Genomic DNA, 23,262 nt, shown 5'->3' with positions numbered 1-23,262 from the left:
TTGAATAGCATGGTACTCGTTGTAGTTGGCTTAAGAACGTTCGGAAAAAGTCATTGAGAGCTGCTGTATGGTTTGAAAATCTGCTGAATAATTTATGTCGTGTTCGCGTCCAATTGCGTTAGTGGTTTCGATTGACACAAAAAGACCAGCGACAAGTGTTGCTGGAACATCCATAATTGAACATGTTTAAAACCCTGTTTTGCACAATTAACATTAGGACTATGGAAAATTTGTTTCTCAGCAGCTGAAACTATGAACCTTCGTAGACAGAAGATAGGGTATGACCTTTTTTATTGCGTATTTATTTTATTTTAAATTTGGCATTCGTAGGCTCTGCGTGTCTCGATGGAAGAACAGCGGCAAAGACAAGAAGAAGAAGAACGGAGAGCCCAAGTAGAATCTGCTCAGGGGGGTGAAAAGACTACCACAGCTATGGAAACTGGTAAGCCACTCGATAGTTTTCATCTGCACCTTTTAAATTTAGCGCTTAAGCTTTCTAACTTTTGTTCTTGTTTTTAATTATGTAAAAAAGATAAATAATATGTTGTTGGACTTTGTTGGGTTGGGGTTCTTGTTTACCTTCCCAAAATTTCTCTGGGTACCCAGTTAAAGCTGGGTCGATTCTGGCTGAGCTTACAGAGTCAAGCCGCTGACCCCCGTCTTACGCCAAATTGTATAGTTCAAATAATATAGTATAAAATCATATAAAACTTTTCGTCATTTTATTGCTTGTGTACACAAATAATTATAGTGATAGGGGGGCTTTGTTTATAAAATCAATTTGTTTAAGGTTTTTAACCTAATAAAACTATTTATAGCAATTTTCCTCGCTTTTTTCCTGTAAAACTGTATAATTATCTTTAAACTAGTCCAAATACACCCCGACCTAAATAGCTAGGGGCGAAAAGAACGAACAATATAGAACAGACGAAAATCGGTCTTCCCTTTCTTTTATAATATCATTGTGAGAATCGTATTTTCGTCTGTCATATATCTGTATATCGTCTTTGTTTCTAGTGTACGACTGTATATTATATCCTTGTTTTGGATACTGCTTCATCATTTATTTCAATACTTTTGATTTTATTTTTTAACTTTTTTTTAGATGCAAGTATCAGGTGTTTTTTTTTTTTTTTTTTTTTTTTTGTGATAAGCTTAGCAAATGGCTTTTATTCTGTTTTCAACAACATCTTTCCTTAGCGTTGCAGACTAACTAAGCATAGGGAGCCATTCACTATTCTTTATCCTTGCTTATTGGCCATGTGTAGTATTTCCCTGAAAGGAAATGAACATTGCTACGCTTAGTTTTTTTTTTTTTTTTTTTTCATTGATTAGTTAAATCGCTGTTTGAAGTTTTTTTTTTTTTTACCAAAAATTCCTGATTTTTTTTTTTCTGGTGCATTTGGAACCTTTTATTATGTGTTTTTTTTTGGCGGTGGGGGGGGGGAAAGGACCAGTGAATAACTTTCGTTTTGCTCCTAAATTACTTTTAAGGCTAAGTGCACATTTTCTTTAGACTTTCTATACAGCTAAAGAGGAAAAAGACTAATATCCTGATTGTTGAATTCATAAGGGGAGTTCTAGAATATTCAGGCCCTCAGCAAATAAATATTTCTACTTTTTTGAAGTCCAGGTGTCTGTTCATTTGTTTATTTATATATCCTTCAATTGAATTTGCAGCTGGACTAATAGTGCTAAAACGTGAAAATTGCTGAAGAAGGATTTTGGAAACACAAGAATGCAAAATGGGTTATATAGACCCAAAAAATAGAAACTAAAAAAAATAAAACGGACAAAGAAAACTGGGAAAGTAGAATTTGACCTTCATGATAACAAGCGTGTTGAGACCAAAGGCCTGGATTGTAATTGAAGGATGTCAAAGGCTTGATCAAGAGGAGAGAGTTGATAACCAGTCAGTAAAGTCGGTTTGAATGGGCCAATTCCAGGATTACAATTACTTGACAATCTATTTTGCCAGTTTCTATCATTATCTGTTTTGTTTTGTAACAAATTCAAATATTAAGAAAGTCATTGGGGCACGTGATGGATAAGGTGGAATTAAAACCTTACTGTCCACGACCGATACATGGTCTTTTAAAGAATAACCCAGGTCACCGACTGTACTTCTGCGTGACGACACATGTCCATATTAGTAATTAGAAACATACTATTCCAAATAAGATAATCCGGTCCGAAAGCTTGTTTCAAATTGTGAGAGTGTGTGAACAGTTATTACAAAATGCACTCTTGTTACAAGAATTAGCATTTTATTGTTGATTAGCAACAAAACTAGCCTGGTGTTACGACATGGGGTGTGGTTTTGATTGAACTATCACCAGAGGCAATTTTTTGGAAATGGTTTGTGATAGGGTAGTACCGCAGCTCAGAACCAAAACAAATATGACAAACTGTACCTCCAGTCCACGACATTGGTTTGACAAGCTGGGCAGAATTGAATACTACGTCCACCTAACTTGACACCAAAAAGTGAGAAAAAAAAGTTTCTGTTCTCGATAATTTTGACACTCGATAATTTAAATTCTTTCTCTCTCTCTCTCTCTCGCGTGCGCGCGCGCGCACGCGCTTTGTCTTGCGCTTGATGACATTGAAAAAGTTGAGAAAACTAATATAGTAGTTTGACTGCTATAACCGTTATTGATGAGGCCTCAAAACTGTCAAGTCTGTCACCTTTTATTACTGCTTCAGAATGTTCTGTTTCAAAGGAACCAAAATCATAGAGCTGTGACGGATTTTCAGTTTCTGACAGAGCGCGACAAAAACTGCTTATGAAGAAAACAGTTTTCGGGGCGAAAAATCGCCTGAAATTAGTACTGATGGGGATTTTTTTTAACATATGGGTCAGGAGGGACGAGTTGGGCGATTAAATTTAGATGGAATGCAAAAATTTTAGTTATCGATCACAAACCACGTATATTTGGTATAAAAAATATTTTAATATAATAAGTTTTGATTCTTTTTTATAAAAATTAGAGTTCTATGTTTTATTTCAGCTTTAATTAGAAAATCTGTATTGTATTATGAATATTCTATTGACCAGATGTCAGCCACAACATTTACTAATGTAAACAGAGGGAACAGGTGATTTTCAGGAAATAGCATGTGACATTTTTTCCTTTATTTGGTAAGAGCTAGGCTACTCATTTCAAGGATTGAACAAACACAAAACACATCTTTACCTGATTCATGAAGTGTTTTTGCCACCTTCTTACATGCATTTTCTTTTATTCCCAGGTCATTTTATTCTTTGCAACCTATATCATGCAATGCAGGAAATCATCTAGTACTTTTTATGAGTTTTTCAATATCCATTATCTTTTTTTTTAATATTGCGTCGTTGCAAAAGTTTTTCAACTTTAAGTTAAAGCGTGGTGAAGCATTTTTTTTTTCGCTTCGGAAGGCACTTCCTCACATCTAAGCTTTTGTGTGATGACTTCTACCTAACTGCGAAGAGTTAATGTTTGAATATTGTGCTCAAGTTGAAGATGACCCTTTTGTCCTCCGTTTCATAACGTATTATGAACTGTTGGCTTTGGCTTTTGTGGATGAGGAACAAAACAAAACCGCCAATTTCAGCCATGGAAGGACCTTTGTAACTGCCCTACACTCCTACGGCCCCAGAACCGAAATGAGCGACAATTTCTTTTCAGCTTCCACCATTATCGAAAAATACCTGTTTGGTTTTTTTTTTTTTATACAAAAGTCATTATTAAAAATTGCAAGTTGGCTTTCCTAAATACATATTTGTGGATTAAAAAATGTATTCAATCATGTTTCAAAAACTATTTGAAACAATTTTCATGTTGTATTCTCTCTTGGTAATATATAAACATGTATAAATATAACTATAAACGTACTTGTAAGGTGAAATGCAATCTCTTACGTGTGTTTAAATATTGTAAATGCTATGTTGAACTCCATTAAGCTATAAACGTGGGGTTTTGACAACAATTCGTAATGGTAGAGAACATGATGGGATAAGAAGACTTAAGTGGGGCATTCGGATTGAAAAAGCTGTCAATCGTATCAAAACCCCGGTGACGAAGAGCCTTATTAAAACTAGAATTAAACTTTGTAAACGTTTCGCAATGGTTTATTACTTGGCCTTAAGAGCATTTTGTAATTTTTTTCTCATGTGAATGTGACCATAAAAAACACTCAGGGGTTCCACTACATTGTTAGCTGTTTTTATGGCTTAGAGTATCCTGAATGTCAATTAGAGCTTCTTATTTCCATTTTGATATAGTATTACAAAAATGGATATAAAACTATGCAAATTTGACTATAAAGTATTTTTGTTTTGGCATATGATTGTCGTGGAATTTTTTGGAAGTGGTATTTCAAGATAATCTACTTCTTCTTTGCAAATATAGGTTTTGAAAATATTTGCCTGACAACAGCAGTGAATGAGGACATTTAACTAACCTTTCTTTACTTCTATTGAGCTTTCAGCATATTCCAATTTTTAATGGAAAGCCGCAGTTAACCCTCAACAAGATGCCCCGAGTAATAAAATTATTTTTTAATTTATCATAAGGATCTATAAAGAACCTTGTTAGTGGACTTGATTTTCCATATTCTATTGCTGTTGTCTCCTTCTCAAAAACACCGGCTAAATCAGTATTTGTAAAAGACATCATTTGTGGTTAAAATTCTCAAGTTGAAACCAGTAGTGGACAAACTTTTCAGTTCAAGTCCAATCAAAGAGAATAAAGAATTTTATCGCATTGTCTTTAGCCAATAATATTGTTCCTTAAGCGTGTGGCAGTAGGGAAAACCAAATGACCCCACTTTTTACCAACTTGTTGTGTTTAAACTGTGTTGCTCTGTCGAATTTTGAGACTGTAAAAGAGAGTTTTTTTATGTTTTGTTTTTTAAAGCAAGTATAAAGATAAAAGTTTTTTGAGGCAAAATATTTATTGTAAGTAAACCGTGCTTCTCTTTTTTGCTAATATGGTCAAATGTGCTGATAAAAACAATTATGATGAAGAGATCTTCTAGTTCAAAGTAATTTATAGACAAAAAATAATAGGAAAACTCTTTTTTGATTTTTATAAAGACCTTAGATTTTGCATGTAATTTGATTGCCTTTTTCCCTGAGGTTAAATTTTGAAACAACAATTTATAGAGTCGTCTCTTCCCTTATTTGTAAAACCTGCCGAAAAAACTCAAATATTATAATCGTCAGAGTTATTTGAATATCATATTTTAAAGAAGTTACTCTTTCAGCCATTGTGCAGGATAAATTCCTACAAAATCCATCATATTTTGAGTGAAAAATAAAATTCCTCTCCCCATCGACTAGGGCACTGAAAATTTATGAGATTTATGGGATATCATTTCCTTGACAAGATAGTAATGCGATTGGTTTGTTAATCACAATAAATGAGTATTGCTTAAATAAATGCTTGTTAAATAACTTCTTTTATATAAACCATGATATTTGTTGGATAGTAACTTTCTCAAAAAAAAAAAAAAAAAACCATCAGAAAAAGCAGCGAAATCCTCCTGAATTTGAAAAAAAGCTTTTTGTCGTTTTCCTTGTTTGAACTGATATTGTATCGTCAAGGGCACAACGAAGTAGGATTTTAGGTCCTCATTAAATTTCTTATTCCAGCTATATCTGGAGGTTTATTCATTTCATAAAAGACAGAAGAGAAGCCGTAATTTTAACAATATACAAAACTTAGTCATAATTATCAGCTTTATACTTTTATTCCCCTATCTACAAAAAAATGGTATTTTGTTTTTTAATTCCGAGAAGGACTATCGAGAATGCGCATTTACGGTTTTGTCCCCCGGAGGTGATAGTATTGAGCCATTAGTCCTAGTACTTCAAGAATAGGCTCATTACAAATAAAATCCTAAGTTCAGGTGTTCTTTTTGAGTAGAAAAAAATTTTGTGCCACAGGGAAGTGGCGTTTTTTTTCATTTTAGGTTACGATGTGACAGTTTTGGAATATAGAATGCCAAAAAGCCATCGAATAAAAGTTCTGGGATAGGCAATTGATTTAGAATTTTCGAAAAGTTTTATATTGAGCTTTTCGGTTTCAGAAGCAGTAGGCTTAATGCCGTGCGATGGTGCATTCGTGCCTAAAGATGCAAGCAGTCAATAGAATGTAAACGGTTAATATAGACATTTCTTTCAAAGCTTTTTTAAACTAAGTTTATTGATTTGGGACATAATAAAATAATTTACAATGATGTATGATTGCGCATCAGCCGATGCTGCTTAGGTGAAGAATGTGTTAGAAGCCTCAAAAAGCGAGCTGTTATGCCAAAATTTCCTTACTCTCATAAAGTCTTCATATCAATAATATGGGCTGTTTTTGTTTTTTGGGAGGGGGGGGGTAAGGATGAATCTCAAATCCTTCTATGTTCTCGGGAAAATTTTTGGCCGCGCCGGAAGTGTGGGCACTGTGGGGTGAAAGCGCTTCTTATTGCAGTAAGTATTTTTGTTTATGCAACAAAGAAGATTCACGAGCTTACTGGCACAAAATATGGATTCAGCCGTGGGGGGGGATTTTGAGAGACCGGAAAATTTCAAGGGGGAGTGGGCAAGTGCTTATTGGAGCTTTGTTTTCGCCGAGATTTATAGAAAAATATTTTTCTTTTTTTTTCAATATTTCACATTGATTAATATCTTTTTGTTTCCCGAGGAGTATTGCCGACCTGGGCCCCGTGCCTGTAATGTCCCTGTAAGATGTAGTTTTTTGAATGACTAGCTCTGAAAATGATAATCCTATGATTACCATTTGATATTTCATTCCTCTTCATAATAAATGTTTAAAATATTTATTAATTATTATTCTTTTTTTTTCACTTTTTGAGTGATTTTAGTTTGGAATGTTACAGGACTTTATTTTTGCTCATCTTAAGTTTTAATTTGGCTCTTTACTTGTCTTTTAATTTATTTTTTTTTTTTAGCTCTTTGCTCGTTTTGACTGACCTGATTTTGTTTATTGCAATTTCTCTTAGTTTTTGGTACTATTTATTTATTGATGGTAATTTATGGTAGTTTCACGCTTGAAAAATTATTTGACCTTATTTCTGCTCATCTTTAGCTTGATATAGCTCTTTATTTTTCTTTGAAAAACTTCTTTTGTGGATTCTTTTCTTTAAATTAATTTTTGTTCGTTTTTAATTGACATAGTTTTTTTTCATTGATTAAGAAAGGGGTATTTTGAATTTTTTTTTTTTTGGTTTTTCTCCATAAGAATACAAATTTAGGCTTACTATTTATATGTTGGACAGAATTTGTCAACAACGCCCTTTTGACAATCTGAACTTCAATTGAAGTTCCAACTTGATACCCTAAGTCATTCCTGTGATATGTTCTTTTGACAACCTGTATGTGCAAAGTGTTTTTTGATTTTGTTTAATACTCTCCTTATCAATCTCTGAGAGCTTCACCTGAATGCCTTTGGTCTTTTTGGGCACCAAAGATCCAACATGCCCCCTTTCCCGAATACGCTCACTATATGCAAACAATTGACGAATTGCGTAACTTAGAGTCCGTGTCCCAAGGGCTGTGGTGGGGGGGCTGTAATTCTAAAAGACATTGTTATTATCTTTCAACTATGTTGAACAAATGACTATCTAAAAATATGGTCGGATGTCTTTGGGGCCAATCATTTTTGACTTCCAAAATGGGGATTAGAACTTCCAATTTCCAATTGAGTGAGACTCTTTCAAAGTTTCTTCGACAATCCCTTCAGTCTAAAGTGCCTATTTGAAGAAAAAAGAATATATGAATAAAAAAGAATAAATAACGTTGTGTCCGCATCGCTTTTTACATAAGCAGCGCTATTATGCTGCCTATGATCGTCCCCCCCCCCCCATTTACTGATGTAAATTTAAGAAAATTTAAAGTAGTAAATAGTACTTAAATGTCAGTGCTTTCGGTTGAACCACTGATCAAAATACATTGCCTTTCTTTATGATTCTGTATGAGGAACAAAACTGGACATACATCGCTTTGTAAGATTACTGTATCTTGGCTTAGTTGGTTTAGATTGTTCTTGGATGTGCTTGTATTGGTATGATAATTTTTATGTTTTTTTGCTTCTAAATGTGCATACAATATTTTCGTCGTTCTTTCTATTTTATTACTTTTCTTTTTATCTTAAAGAAAGCACTGAGGGAAAGCCAACTCCTGTGGTACCTGTCCAAGCAAGACCTGAACCAAATTTTGCGTCAATGACCGAAGAAGAACAACTCGAATACGCGCTTAGGATGTCAATGCAGGATTCTGCCACTGGTAATCAGCGATTTTTTTTTTTTTTTTTTTTCTTTATTAGAGTCCGTCAGGTTGTGCTGCTGCCCCAGAACTATTTAATTGTGTCATCGACTACATTATGACTCCGACCATAAACCGCCTCCAGTTTGGGTTGCATTACTGTAATAGAGTACTTTCAGACGCTGACTATGCCGATGACCTTGCTCTTGTCTCCGATTCACCTCGAAGCTCACAGAAGCCCTAAAAATCCTTGCTGATGAAGCCTTAACGATTGGGCTGTCGATTAATTGGCAGAAGACAAAAGTGATGCTTGTCGAACCCCGTAACTCGCCGCGTCCCCCGCCAGTCCTAATGGTCGGTGACTAACCAGCTGAGATTGTTGAGGAATTTACATACCTTGGCTCTATCCTCTCAAATGACGGATCAATCCTTAAAGATCCAATGCACCGAATTGCCAAAGCCTCAGCAGTAGTGGGAAGACTAAGTGCCCTTTGGAGGAAACCTTCTATCAGCCGTAGGACCAAGATGCGTATATACAATGCTTCGGTGGGATCATTGCTTATTTACGGAGCCGAAACTTGGTCAGCCGCTCAGTCTGTGCTTAGCACCGTAAATATAGCCCAAACAAAACATCTTCCCCTCATTGAAGGACTACGCTGGCACGATTTTGTTAGCGACGAGAACTTCCTGGCGTTAACTGCTCAAACGCCCTTCTCAGTCCAACTGGCCCAACGAACACTACGCTGGTACGGACATCTCCTTCGCATGCCCCCCGACACTCCTGCACGAACGAATTTTGACTATGATCCCATGCTGCACGGCGGGAAACGCCCAAGAGGTCGTTCCCCAACCAGATGGAAGGACACGACAGGTGCCTTCTTAGTCATGGCAAATATTCAGGAGGATGTCCACATCCTTGCAAGAGACCGGTCCAAATGGAGGCACCATTTAGCATCACTCTCGACGCCGGAAGCATTTCGGCAGGAGCATTAAGTCAAGTAAGCCATGCCTTCTTGATATTACAGAAGGAGAAAACATAATGGAGGAAAACAAGTCTGAAGCTGGAAAAAACGAAACAGGCGAACAACAGAAAATATACCAAATTCTGATGGGTATGTTCCTATTTGATTTTACAGGGGGAGAATTCTCCATCAGATGCAACGTTATGGAATTGTCTACAGTAAAGAGTCATAAGACACCTCATATGGAAAGGGTGGTCTTAAAGACTTCGGAGAGGGGGTCATTCGATGAGAAATTGGACGTTCTAGTGCCCTTTTTAAGAGTCAACTGTAAAAGAGCCAAAAGTGATTAGAAGGTAACCAGCCGTCTTCTTTGCCTCCTCCCCCCTCAACACTGAAACAACTCAAATTCACGCTCAAGAAACAGCTCAAGATCAAATTCTGAAACAGCTATTTTATTCAAAATAGTCAAAAGGTCTAACTGTTGATTACAAGACCGCCACAGCCCCCCAGGCAAGATTTGTAAATTAAGCAATTTTAAAAATTGTTTTTATGTAGGATTTATTGTTGGGAAAGAGGGGAATGTTTGATCCTGGGTTGGTCTGAAAATGATAAGGATACTAAAGTGAAACTTAAGAGTTGAGGGGGATGTTAAACTAAACAAAACAAAAACAATTATGTATATCCTGCAACGGCGACTACTTGCGACCGTAACTACAAATACTAGTTACTTTGACTACTTGCGAGTGCGACTACAGGAGGATGTGACTGGGATGACTTGCACTCAACTACTTACGACTGTGACTGCAACTACTAGAGTCTGCAATTGTGACAGTGACAGCAATTACTTGCGACAGAGACTGGGTCTACTTGCAACTGTAACTGGAACTACTATTAAATGCAAAGGCGACTGGTTGCGATCGCGAACGCGACTATGCTACTTGTATCTACTATTGTGACTACTTGTTATTGTAACTCTGTCTACTTGCCACCGTTACTGCTATTTCTAGCATTACCGCTGTTGAAGTGAATCAAGGGAGTCTAAGTGTCCATCTAGGTCTTCAAAGGGGCTTATCTGCAATATATGAGAAAAGGCTAAGGTGTATGCTGCAATTATAATGATCCTTCCTGGTAATTGGCTCTCTGTAAGCAATTTTATCCTAATTAGCTTAACAATTATACATTTATTAGAAAGGAGAGTCAGTAACCGAGGTTTTACATATGTCCAGAGAAAACTTCTTTGCCATTGCCACAATTCATTTTAGTCTTTTCAAGTTAGATCAAAATAAAGCGATTTTTGAAGAGATGCGTTTGTTATTTTCTCTGAATGGTCCGAAAGGTGATGTTTATGGAACCTATTGTTTTTTTTTTGGGGGGGGGGGGCAGAGATTTTCGGAGAAATCCTTGAAAATTCATGGACAATGAAAGCACTTTATAGGCATCTAATTCCGTTGTTTGACTAGAAACCCAGTTTTTTCGTTTTTGCTTTTGTTTTTCCGCACATTGAAATAAATTATTTTTTGACGCTGAATCAAAATGCGTACGATTTATTAACTTTTGTTTTACCTCTCGACATATAGTCACGTAAGAAAGAATCTACCCCCCCCCCCCTTTTTTTTAAAGACGTTTTTCAATTCAGTTTTGTTATCTTAGGTGCTGCAAAGCTAGTTTAAGGGGTATAACAAAACACGAAAAAAATTATATCTTTTAACGTTAATCGGGATAAAATTTCAATGACATTGGGAACTTATTATTTAGGTCAGTTATGTGAAAAATTTCTACTTAACCTCCAGAATTCAAACTCAGTTTATTTTTCGTTCATCGAAGACTTAATTCCGTTAATTGATAAATAAATAAAGAGCTAGGATTATATTATTTTTATAAATAATTAAGATACCTTTTTAGACATACGAACTTGATTTTATTTTTTATTTTATATTGTTGGTATCAGGGGTTTGGTCATTTTCATATTACAATACGATATTGTTTATCTCAAAATGAATTTTACTGATACTAGTGTAAATTTATAGATGGTAGGAAAAGTACTTAAGGACATAAAATTACAGCCCTGCTACACGCCAAGTATAGGTTTGTTGCAGCGATGTACCAAGTGATACCGCTTTGGGGATTTAATTCCTCCATATTGCTGGGACATATTTTATTGTTGGGTTTTATTTATGACGCTATTAAATTTACAAATTTACTTCTACGTACGAACATTATTAGCGCTGAATATTTATGATAGATTTTATACCTTTCACATCCCATTGGGGCTCGGCATATATCTTCAAGCAGTAGTAATCGTGAAATATTTAAGGAACCGAAAAAGGATTTTAAGATTTCTAATTAAATTAATTATCTATGTGTTGATTTTCTTTTGTTTTTCGTTTTTCATCTAATGTTTCACTATCTTCCTGACAATTAGATACTTATGGTTGTCAGTACCGTGAAAACCGTCATCCAATAATAGCAAAATCATGTATATTTTAGTCTATTATGAAAAATGTGCTTTATTATGAAAAACGAGCTTTTAAAGCTATTTGAAATTTGTAAAATGTCTTACTGTCAACTTCCCTGTAAATTTGAATGCCACAACTGCGAAGAGTACAAATACTATTGACAATAGCATTTGCCTGAATTTCTATATATATATATATATATATATATATATATATATATATATATATATATATATATATATATATATATCTAGCATGGGCATGCCGTAGGGAATTTACGGTAGGCACACCACTTGCCTGGGTGGGGAATTTAAAGTGCCGAAACCCTATAGGCAAGTGTGTATTCTCCTGATGAGCTCTTATGTTGGGTTGTCGCTCATGAATTATTTGTCTTTTTTATTGTTTTTAGTATTTGGTAAATGACGACTTATACTTACTTACGACACGAATGCCTGTCCATGGATTATTCTTTACGGTTGATTGTGTATGGCTATGCTGTTTGATCTATGTTACTGGGTGGATGAGTAGGGTTAAGGCCTCATTCAAGTACTGATCTATATTAATTACTAAAGTAGGAAAATAGTTTTCCTTTCTCCTTCTGTCTTTCTTCTTTTTTTATGGTGTATGTTTATTTCTGTGTTTGTGCTGTTGCATTGGTGATTTCTGAGTCAATTAATGAATTCAGACCTATCTCGTGATAAATACAAGTTTCAGTGCACACAAATGAAACTTGTTGTTGATTAAAAGAACTTGGATAATCTAGATATGTCGAATCTAGACTATAGGCTAACTCAGCTCCGGGTTACAGTAAAGGATTTACTGCAAGAAATGGCGCGTACAAGTATTTAGGGGCAAAGAGGGGCGAGTTCAGAGGATTTGTCTGCGGGGTGGGGGCTTGTTCGGACAGATTTCAGGGAGCTGGGAGACCTCCTATGCACAGATATAAGTCTAAGCTGGAGGTTCGTCAGACGATGTCTGTTTGTTTTTATTCGAACTGCCATGGGAGCGATATCCTTTATGATTTCAGGATTTTAAAGTATTTATCTGTAGCCTAATGTTAAATATCTACTGTTGAAAATTCACAACTGTTCCTTTTCCTCCTCAGCTGCCTTTTTTCCTTAGCTCTATTGGTGGCGGAATCTTTGCCTCGAAGAAAAAAGATCACCTGAGGATGGTATTTTTCAAATGCCAAAAGTTGAGAAATTCTCAAAAACTGAGAATTCTTGCACGTGACTGATTTAAATTAGGTTTAGCTCCAGCTTTTACTCGAAATAAAAAACTCGTCTCTATGCATAAGGCGTCAGGTGTTAAAAAAAATTGTAACCCTTCATGATAAAGTGTTATCAAGAGTCCCGGAAAAACTAGCATTATATAACAATGCGATTCAAATGTGTGTTCATTCATAGACCTGGTTTATGTATGTAATGTTGTTGGTGTTCTTGTGTTGTTTTTCTTCTTTTTAATTGCGTTTTGAAAACGTTTCCAGAAGAGGTCATAACTATATTATCATTATTATAAGCTCCGCTAAGCAGTTAAAATCAAATATCTTGTTTTCGGTTATAATTTTGCAAGACTAGCAAACGAATATTTATTTTTACTGGTGATGAAGAAGATTTCTGTTTCTATATAACATTTTTAAATGATAAGATTCGATGCAAGAATTCTCAATCTGTGTATAAAGACGGTCTAATGACGACCTTTAGGTCCTTCCCTATAACGTCAACGCCCCACCGAATCCAGAAACTCAACCAAATTGGCCTACGCCTCTTCCAACCTCTTAATTATCATTAAAAGATTATTTCAATAATGATACTAAAAAATGAAATGATGATCAGTCAAAATTCTTAAGATAGCAGTATGACTGTCAAAACGTTCTAATAACTATTTCTTAAAGGTTGTTTCGAAATCGGTATTTGAGGGCTTCATACATTGTTCAATTAAAATCGGGGCTGGTATAGTAATGAATAAAACCTAAATTAAACTAAATTTCTTGGAAGTCATTTCTTTCTAACTTGTTTCTCTGTAATGCTGGCCCCTCCAAGATTCCCTCCGTGTTTTAGCAAAGCATTACAAATATTTTCCAGTAATGTCATGGTACTTAGTTCACATAAGTTTTCTTTCTAGAATATCAACTTGTACAATTTTACGCTAACTTAGAAATGTCGTTAACTCTGTTTGAGATTGTAATTGGACTTGCTTTGTTGTTATTTAATTTTCTGGAAAAAGTGGAAACTTTCCAGGGTGTAATATCTTCTCTAATAGTGGGAGTGGTGTAGGATAAATTGTCTCTTTAAACTTTACTCTTGGATCTTAGAATTACTTGTTCCTTTCTCTAAATTTGTAACAGGAGAGATTTTTTAATATTCGGCAATCTTAAGTTCAGTTCACAGAGGATCGAAATTTACCCTAGTAGTCGTATTTCACGTCGTTTAATGAAGAAGAAAAATGCTGTGGCTCAGTCGAATATTTGGTTCACTTCTATTAAACGTTAAGCTTGAAACTTTTTTTTTTCGCTGGCAAATGAGTGCTTAATATAAATAAACGATCTCTGTTTATGCACTGCTAATATTGCTCTGTTGGAATGTTTTACGCATGTATTCAAAGGGATTGGTATTTTTTTTTTTTTTTTTTTTTTTTTTTATTCAAAACATTTCCGCATATAACTTAAGCCAAAGAAAAAAAACTGAGAAAGATGGGCTCCTTGACATTAATACGGCTATGCGTGTTAGAAAAGCTGAGCAAACATTCTTAACAATCAACACAGTTCGTGCGTATATAAAACATGTCTGCTACAGAAGATCGTTTTTGTACAATTGAATAACAATAGAAAAATTAAAATAATATCTACTAGATTGAGACGTTCATTATTACTGTCTTTTTTCAACCATGATTTGAAAAAAGAAAAGGTTTAAGTATTTTTGCTTTCACAAAAGTATTTTATTACGATGTTTTAATTTTGTCGTTTATGTTGTCGTCAGGAATTCCCCATTTTAAGTTACATTTTAGGTGACACCAGTTCGCGCCGCAATATCTTTGATGCTTCTGTTTGACTGTTGAGGGCATGAACTACTTATGCAAAACAAAATATAAAACTTTTCAGCCGAAAAATAATGATAATAAATAATAGACGGATATGGAGCTGAAATGAAAATCATGAAATGATCTGTGTGCATCACCGGAAGCCAAATTTAATTTCTAGTCTTGAATGTTTCTTATAGTCTAGAGACAATGTTTTGAAGCGGAGAGATCTTTGAGACATCTGCTTAAATCAGGAACTATATGGTTGAAATCTAGTTGTGCCCGATTTTTTCCCGCTTTTCAAATAAATAGTTATGATAATAACGACTGGGCTGGTATAGCAGCTGAATTGAAAAGTCCTAGTTGGTATTCACGATGTATCTCGGTAGACCAGATTTTTTTTTCTCGTCTAATAAGTTTTTTTCTCTTTTTTGGAGGCTGCCTTGATTTTCAAAGCAAAGAGCTTAACAGCATTTTTCTTTTTATTATTATTATTATTGTGGCTACTGTGTATATTAGACCTTTCTTCTGTTTGTGAAATTATGTATGACTGGTACAGTAACGATCAAGTATGCGCTAATGTTTTTATTTTTTGCTGGCATTTGAAACCACTTTAATATTTAATTAAGACCATTCTTATTGTTATACGCAGAAAATATTTTCCCAAGAATTTCCGGAGACGGCAGGGATGAAGTTTCTTTCATCGGCAATAATTGTATTAATTCACTATGTGACTAGTATTGACAGTGTGTGTTTGCATAAAATGTTGTTGTACGACATTCGCCGTCGCGCTATAACCTTGACGAGGTTCGTACCGCTTGGAGATCAATTGAAAAACATCCCAATTTCCTCGTGATTATAAGCAAATAAATGTTACCAGGCCATGTTATGATCAATTCTGCTTCTTGGCTGAAAGTAGGAAGCGGATCTATTTTTTAAACTTTGAAGTTTCGAATAGCAAGGGAGCACATCTAACTGTTTATTTGCAAGTTCAGAAAGGTTCGCTTCAAAATGCTTAACCCAATGGAGCAATAACTAGCATTAAAAAATAGCTATTCCCGTTCTGTAACTTATGGGGGAAATGTGAGGGATGTGTTCTCTTAACTTTCCTCTATTCATATTCCCAATCCTTATAAATCATTACTATTATCAAATCACTCTCAGTGCTTCGTTCTTCAAATAAACTTGAAACGATTAGAATTTTTAATTTACGTTTATGTTATTTTTGTGATATGTCTACGGACAGAAATTTTAGGGGGGGGTCAAAGCAGAAAAGTATTAAGATAGAGGTTGCAGTCAAAGTAGGGCTGGCATGAGGGAATCTGTGTTAAAATGGTGAATAATATGTGCTGGACCAGACGACTTCTGTCGACAGGGTTTCAAGTTTTGCGGTCATGTGTGCAGGTTTTCATGTGGGACTCCTTTTAAAATGTCTACTCTCTTAAGATTTATTTTTATTACTTTAAATATTTTTCCTATAGTTATTTATGTTTCTTGTTTGTTTCTCCTTAAATGTCTTATATTTGCCTTTTTCAGCTCCAGTGAAGGCAGCTGAAACTATGGAAATTGACCCCGAGGCTGTTAAAAAAGAGGAGAATGATACCCTTGCAGCAATGATGCAGGATCCCGAATTCATCCAGGTATTATGACCTTCAAAACATAAAGTGTTTAGTTTGCTATCCCAATAGAACCTTACCCGAAAGTTAAATTTCATGTCTTCAAAGAGCAGCCAAGAGCAGCGTGGCAAGAGAGCAGCCACGGTAAAATTCATACCAAGGTTTCCGTTTTAACGAAATGATAATCTAAGCGTATTTTGTCAAATTTGTTTTACAAATAGATGCCAATTTGAGGCTGTAAATCTATTTTTACATTAAAATATACAAAGAAGAACACGTGTTATGCAATAAGTATAGAAAATTATGGGGGAAATCGTAAACTTGATGTTGGGAGAAAGACACGGGTCTGACGAAAAGAGAAAATAAACAATTACAAGTTCCTATTGTTAATTTGGCTTACTTTTCCATATTTATTTGCCTATTTTAGTTCTATCTACCTACTATAATAGACCTAACCTGTAATACCTACGTATGTACTACCTACTATTTTAGTTCAGTAGTCACGGGAAAGCTTTTGCCGTTCACTGTCTATCTTAGCAATTTGGCAATAAAAATTCTTTTTATTGCCAATTTACAATTTTTTCTAGGATATTGGGAGGAAATACTTCCATCATGCTTAACTTCCATTGCGTCTTTATTAATTTTACCTGCCTCAATATTTAGGCAAAAATTATATTTGCTTTGATTTTTTTTTTTTTTTTTTTTTTTTTTTTTTGCAGGATCTATAATTTATCTAGGTATATATTCCATGTGAAAGAAGCGATTTTGTGATATTCTTTGACAAGCCTGTAACCGTAATTTCGGGCCAAAACAGCGTTATACTTATATCATTGTATTCATCAGCCTTAAATCTATCCATTTACCCGACCAGAATTATGATATTGCTTTTATGTTTTCTTGGACAAGAATCAAAGCTTCTTTGAAAAAAAAAATCCACTTCTTCAACGGTTTTCAACTAATATTCAATGTGTTTTCAACCTAAAAAAAAAACATTAAAACAAAATTTCAAAAATGTAATTCGGTAGATGGATAGAGCTGGTATCTCAAATGCGGAATGGGCAAAATTGCTGTCTTTCTTGGACCTGTCAAAATCGTAGGTAAGCAGAAAAATAACATACCAAAAATTAAACCTGGGAAATAAACCATCTGCCATACGAAAATGCACAGGTTTAATTTACAGTAAGCTTTGCATTTGCTTTTTTTTGGTAGAAATTGTGTTTTGAGTTTACTTGCCAAGTTTATGCCAAGGTTGAATGATGACATTGAAAGTTAAAGGATCACCAAATTAGAAACAAAACTAGCCTAAAATTCTACTTTTCTCCATTTGAAATAAAAAAAAAAGTTGATGTCAAAGCGTTTGTTTTATCTTGTTCTTTCTTTTGACAAAAATTACTTGGTGAAAATAATATAAAGAATAAGTAAAGAATAAAGAAGAGTAAAATAAAATCATTAAGAAAATTAAAATTTTGCTCGTCTTTTATAGTTTTTTTTTCTCCTTCTTTTTTACACAACCTTTCCCAGATTTTTGTTCTCCTAAAGGTTGAAAAATGCCACTTTTTGTTGTATTCATTGAAAAGGAATTCAGTCCCTTCCCCTCCCTTTTGGATTTTGAAAAGTGTCTTCACTGGATGATATATATATATATATATATATATATATATATATATATATATATATATATATATATATATATATATATATATATATATATATGCACAAAAAAAAATTTCAAGAAACCGATAAATTTGCCAGATGCTCCCAAGCAGAATTGTCTAAGTGTAGTTTTAGCTACTCGTTTAAACGATTTTAATCAAACAAATGTGGTGGCTTAAAAAATAGACTGTGGCTCAACAAGAAGGTGCAAGACCATTAGGAAAAGGTTAACAAATAAAATATTTTGTGGATGAAGGGTGGTATTTTTCCTTGGCGAAAATAGTTCAAACTGTTTTAAAATATATTTCATGTAGTTCAAAGTGCATATACCCTAGAACCACTGCGTTTCTTCATTTAAAGCTGTTTACATACTTTTAATTCTCTTTTGTCGTTTCCCAAACATTTACGTCGCAAGTATTTATTTACCTAGCATATTAGATTTGTTTTCCTTCAAGGCTAAGTGCTGAAGACTCATTGACTGATTCTTTTAGCTCAAGTTCCTCATAACCCGTCCGATATAGTCACTAAGAGACAATGGGCTTATACTGTAATCCTGGAAAAAAAAGTAGTAAAAGGGACAATGAGAGGAAAAGTGCTGTTTGATTTCGTCTGTTATTGGTTTATGTTGTGGGAGTTGGTTCAAAAATAGAGGCTATTCATAGGATATATTTTTTATTGATAGGTGAATTAAACTGAATGACAAAAAAATGTTTGTTTGATCAAACTTAAAAAAGAGTCTTTTTTCCTTTTCTTTTTGTCTATTAATGCATTGTAGGAGTAGCGCTGTACTTTTGTCCCGTTTTTCTTTTCCATTTCTTTCTTTTATACCTTCGGTGAAGTTCTGCGGTTTTTACCAATCCTCAGACCTTAGGCCGGATTGGTGAATAGGACACTAGATTTTGGAAAGCTGAAATAACATATTCTAAAGCGGCCTTTAAGGAATATGTCGCCATTTTTCTTTTATTTTTGCGAAAATTTTGTTCTTAGGACGTACCAGCATAAAGGGCTTAAGGGGATCACAACTGCAGCGTATGATTAATGGCAGAAAAATCAAATTATGCTGTTGCTGCTCCAAAACTTTTGACCGTGAAACGTATCAAACATCACTGCAAAATTTCAGCTTATCAAAGCGACTTAATTGTAATTAATAGACACTATAGACTTATTTTAATAAATAATACCTTTAATGAATATTGGCGAAAAATTATGACAAAAAATAAGATAAGAATGGTAGAAAATTTTCAACTGTATTTTCGCTCAGTTTAGTCTAGTTTCGCTCACGTTCCTTATCCCGTGTCTCAGAAGTCAACATATTATAATTTTAGGACTAGAAGTCCTAGTTCTTTTTGCTAAATCGGCAAAGGCCTATTCATGATGATAGTTTACTCATACCGAAATTCAAATCGTTCTGAAATCTGACATTGATTGATGCTAGTGATCAATTCTACCGATTGTAACTTGTAATTTAAACACTAGAATTGACTAATACTGTTACTATCCCCTGTATTTTTTGCTTCCAGTTTTCTTATATTTTTATATATTTTTTTTTTCGCAGTTTTTCCTTTGTCCAGATAAAGTTCGATAATTAACCAATCAGAAAATCTTATGCAACTATCTGACTGGTTTGACCTTAACTAAGTTCAAACCAATTAAACTTGATTTTTGCTCAGTCCAGTTCTAGACACTGAATCAAAAGATAGTATTGGTATCCAGTATGTCAAAATGGCATGTCTACAATATCTGAGTAACGGCTAAAGTTGTTACTACTACTACTAACAGCTCACCGAAGCACCAAACCGCCTGAGGTCAACACAGCTATGCACGCTCCTCCTTAATCCTAATCTATTCAGATCCTCCCTTTTACACCCTCCCAGGAAGTTCATATTTCCTTTAAATCTTTCTAATATGACATCCTTCCATCCCAGACGTGGACAACTTTCGGAAATCTGGCATCCGCAGAGCGTGCCCATCTCAAGCTTTCTTCCATGATAGCTTTAGAAAGCGGGATTGAACCACACTGTTCGTACTGCCTACTGTTTCAAATACGGTCTGTCTGCCGGGTACTCAGAACAATCCGTTGGCAATTTCTCTGGAAAACATATAGTAAATTTTCATTCGCTTTTCGGAGTGCCCATGCTTGAGAGCCATATTAGAACGCTCACTGTACCGTCCAATATTTTAACCTTGGTTTGCAGACTTGTCTTCCTATACTTCCAAACCTTTTTTTTAACTGTGAAAAACACCCTAGGCCTTGGCTATTCTAATTTTAACATCTTCACTGCTCCCACCGTCTTTACTAATAATGCTACCAAGGTAAGTGAAGCTGCCCATATGATCCATCTTTTTGTTACCCAACATCACCTTTTCATCTTCACTTATTCGTAGCCTGAATGACTTAGTCTTCTTAACTTTAATTTTCAAACCTATTCTAGCACCCTGAACTCACAAAACCTATGAAAGTTCATTCATTTTGCCCACAGTTTCATCTATACTTAAATCATCAGCATAATCCAAGTCCAGGAGAGTTTTTCCTCCCCATCTGTTCCCGTGGTCTCCCATTTTCTTTCCTGTGCTCCTTAAGACAAAGTCCATTAAAATGATCCATATAAAGGGGGATAGAACACAACCCTGGTTAACTCCTGATCTAATACAAAACCCGCTGTTAACTTCATTTTCTACCTTAACCCCAGCAGTATTATTCTCGTACATAGTAGGCTACTAATCACTTTAATATATTTGTCTGGTATACCATATAAGGATAAGACCTTTGTTTAAGTTCTTCTATCGACAGAATCGAACGCTTGCTCATAATCTGTTAAACTGAGGACCAAAGGTATTTGACAACTAAGGCGCTTCTCAATTATTAACCTAAGAGTGAAAATTTCGTCGACACATTCTCTACCTTTTCTAAAACCGTACTGTTCTTCTATTAAAATTTTGTAAACGTCATCTCTCAGTCTAAAAAAAATCAGATTATTAATTAATTTACTACCTAAAGAGACCAGACTAATGCCTGGATAATCACGATACTCACTCTTATCACCTTTCTTATACAGCGGCTTAATTAAGGTTTCCCTAAATTCTTTAGGTACTCCCCCTGTTTCAAAATTATATTCATAATCTTTAGTAACATATTTCTAACCCCAGAGCGGTGTTAATATGAAATTTTTAAATGTCCTCAGGGGGTTGAGCCGTAGAGTGAGTTTAAGTGGAACTAGTTGTTCCACTTAAAACTATATAAACAATTTATATAAAAAATCTAAAAATAATCTACTCTCCATGGCACTTGTGCATTATAGTGAGGAATTCAAACGACAGTATGGGTTTCCGATTTGTCAAAATAGTGTGTTAGCAATATCATGGTAACGACTTGCAGTATCCAGTTGAAACTTTCAAGGAGAGTTTAGGAAGGGGACAACCAAGAGAAATCGAGCTTTGTCGTGAAGGGGAGGGTCAAAGGCACTATATGTATCTAAGATATCATAGTTTCTTTTTTGCAAAATCTCGAGAACAGATAAGTTGAGTGGAGGGAAGGGGCCAAACAGTTTTGTCTCCGATTTGTAAAAACATTTTCGCCCTATGAGTTCCTATGGGACTTACAATCCAAGCCCAACTTACTGTCAAGGTCAATCCGAAGAAACTTTTTATCGCCAAGTTACCAAAACGGGGTAATCTGGGACAGTCAGGGAACGGCTTGGGGTATCAAGTTGAAAACTTGAGAGAGATTTGACAAATAGGAGGAGGCAGTTGGACGCTAAGCCCTTACTTGGAAGGAGACTGTAAAATTAAGTCAAATAATAAAATTAATCCAATTTATCAAAATACCATATTTTATTGGGATTAGCTTGGATTTTGGTGTTGAAATTTTAAGTTGTGTAGGAGAAGGAGGGGGAAGAAGCAGGGATGTTTCGAGTTTTGTGATTGGGGGGGGGGGCTAAAAATACTATGTTTCCGATCCATCCACACCTTTTAGTTCTTTAAAAAAGAACTTGAGTAAAAAAAATAAAAATATCCCTAATATCAACCGACACTCAATCCTTGTCAATTCGCAACGAACAAAATTAGTTAAAAAAGACCTGGAAAAAGAGGTTTTTGAAATGAATCATAAGACGAACAACAATTAAAATGCATCCAAACTTTCTTCCTGCATGAATGCTACCTAGTCTCAAAGTTATTGGCCGTGTTTCAATTCTATCATTTGGAAACTTGCGAAAAAGAACGGATATTTCTAAGCATGTTATTTTTATGATGCCACCCCTCGAGAAAGCTGGACCTGAGCAAATCAGAATCACTGATATTGATTCTATAAGCATATTCTTTCAAAAGTTGTACCCTACACAACATGTACTTTTGGAAATAAGCAAAACAGCTTCAATTGGCGCCTGGACTAAATCCTTTTTTTTTCGTTGAGTTATTATTCCTATAATAGACTGTTGTAATAGGCCAGATTTTCTATTAATTACTTGTTTTTAAATATCTAGGGAATGTGATTCTTGTCCAAAAAGCATTTCAGTTACATGGTAAAGATAAAATGTGTAGGCTTAATTTTTCATTGTTGTCTCCCGTTTCCGTCTTTCAATTATTTTGTCTTTTTCAGAATGTTCTCGGCACGTTGCCTGGTGTTGATCAGTCAAGTGACATTGTTCGTACAGCTGTGGAACAAATTAAAAAGGAAAGCGAAGTAAAGGATAAGAAAAAGGAAAATAAGTAGATTAACTTGTGTTGTTCTTTTTTTCCTTTCATTACTGATGTGTGTATAAACATTTTTGTGGTTAAAAAAAAGAATAAAATCTCCGCTTGGATTTAGGAAATGATTAGCGGATATTTTCTGTGAGAAGTTTTGGCCTTACAGGATCAGAATACTTCACGTGCAAAAAATAAGTTTGGTTAATTAACAGTTATGGTTGGCTATGACAGGAAGCAGTTTTCGCTTTGGCAGTCCGATTCCATGCCAACCTTATGAAATAAAAGCGTAGGCCAAATGTAGGGCCTCTTTGCCCTATGTTCGTCCCAAATACCCAGCCCTAACTTTGTATGAATAAATATCGACTTACCATCTCTCCTCGCTCCTCTTTCGACTCACCATCTCTCAACGATTATTTAGGAAATGGTCCTAGGTGAATAATTAGTAACTATTCAAGATAATTAAGATCATAGTATGCCTGTATTAAATCGAAACCCGTAAAGTACTTATTTAACAAAATATCTTAGGTTTCCACCAGAGTTGTGATTTAAGGGTTGCTGAGTTTCGTAATTCTAAATTTGGAACTAACTTGAAAGTAGTTTTTAAGTAAATGTAT

The 23,262-nt window shown here is 34.9% G+C and overlaps 1 protein-coding gene across 1 annotated transcript in view; it reads left to right on the top strand.

Annotated features, from left to right (window-relative positions):
- The window catches only part of LOC136032354 (26S proteasome non-ATPase regulatory subunit 4-like), a 79,371-nt gene extending 56,607 nt beyond the window's left edge, over positions 1–22,764 (top strand). Inside the window, exons 7-10 of the mRNA XM_065712676.1 lie at positions 331–442; positions 8,150–8,278; positions 16,230–16,333; positions 22,560–22,764. Coding sequence (XP_065568748.1) covers positions 331–442; positions 8,150–8,278; positions 16,230–16,333; positions 22,560–22,673 — 459 coding nt within the window. The 3' untranslated portion in view covers positions 22,674–22,764. The remainder of the gene's footprint in view (positions 1–330; positions 443–8,149; positions 8,279–16,229; positions 16,334–22,559) is intronic.
- Positions 22,765–23,262: the final 498 nt, after the last annotated feature.

Source organism: Artemia franciscana, chromosome 1 (assembly GCF_032884065.1).
Source record: "Artemia franciscana chromosome 1, ASM3288406v1, whole genome shotgun sequence".
NCBI lineage: Eukaryota > Metazoa > Arthropoda > Branchiopoda > Anostraca > Artemiidae > Artemia > Artemia franciscana.
The sequence above is the reverse complement of the archived record's forward strand: the minus strand, read 5'-3'. Positions and strand labels throughout refer to the sequence as shown.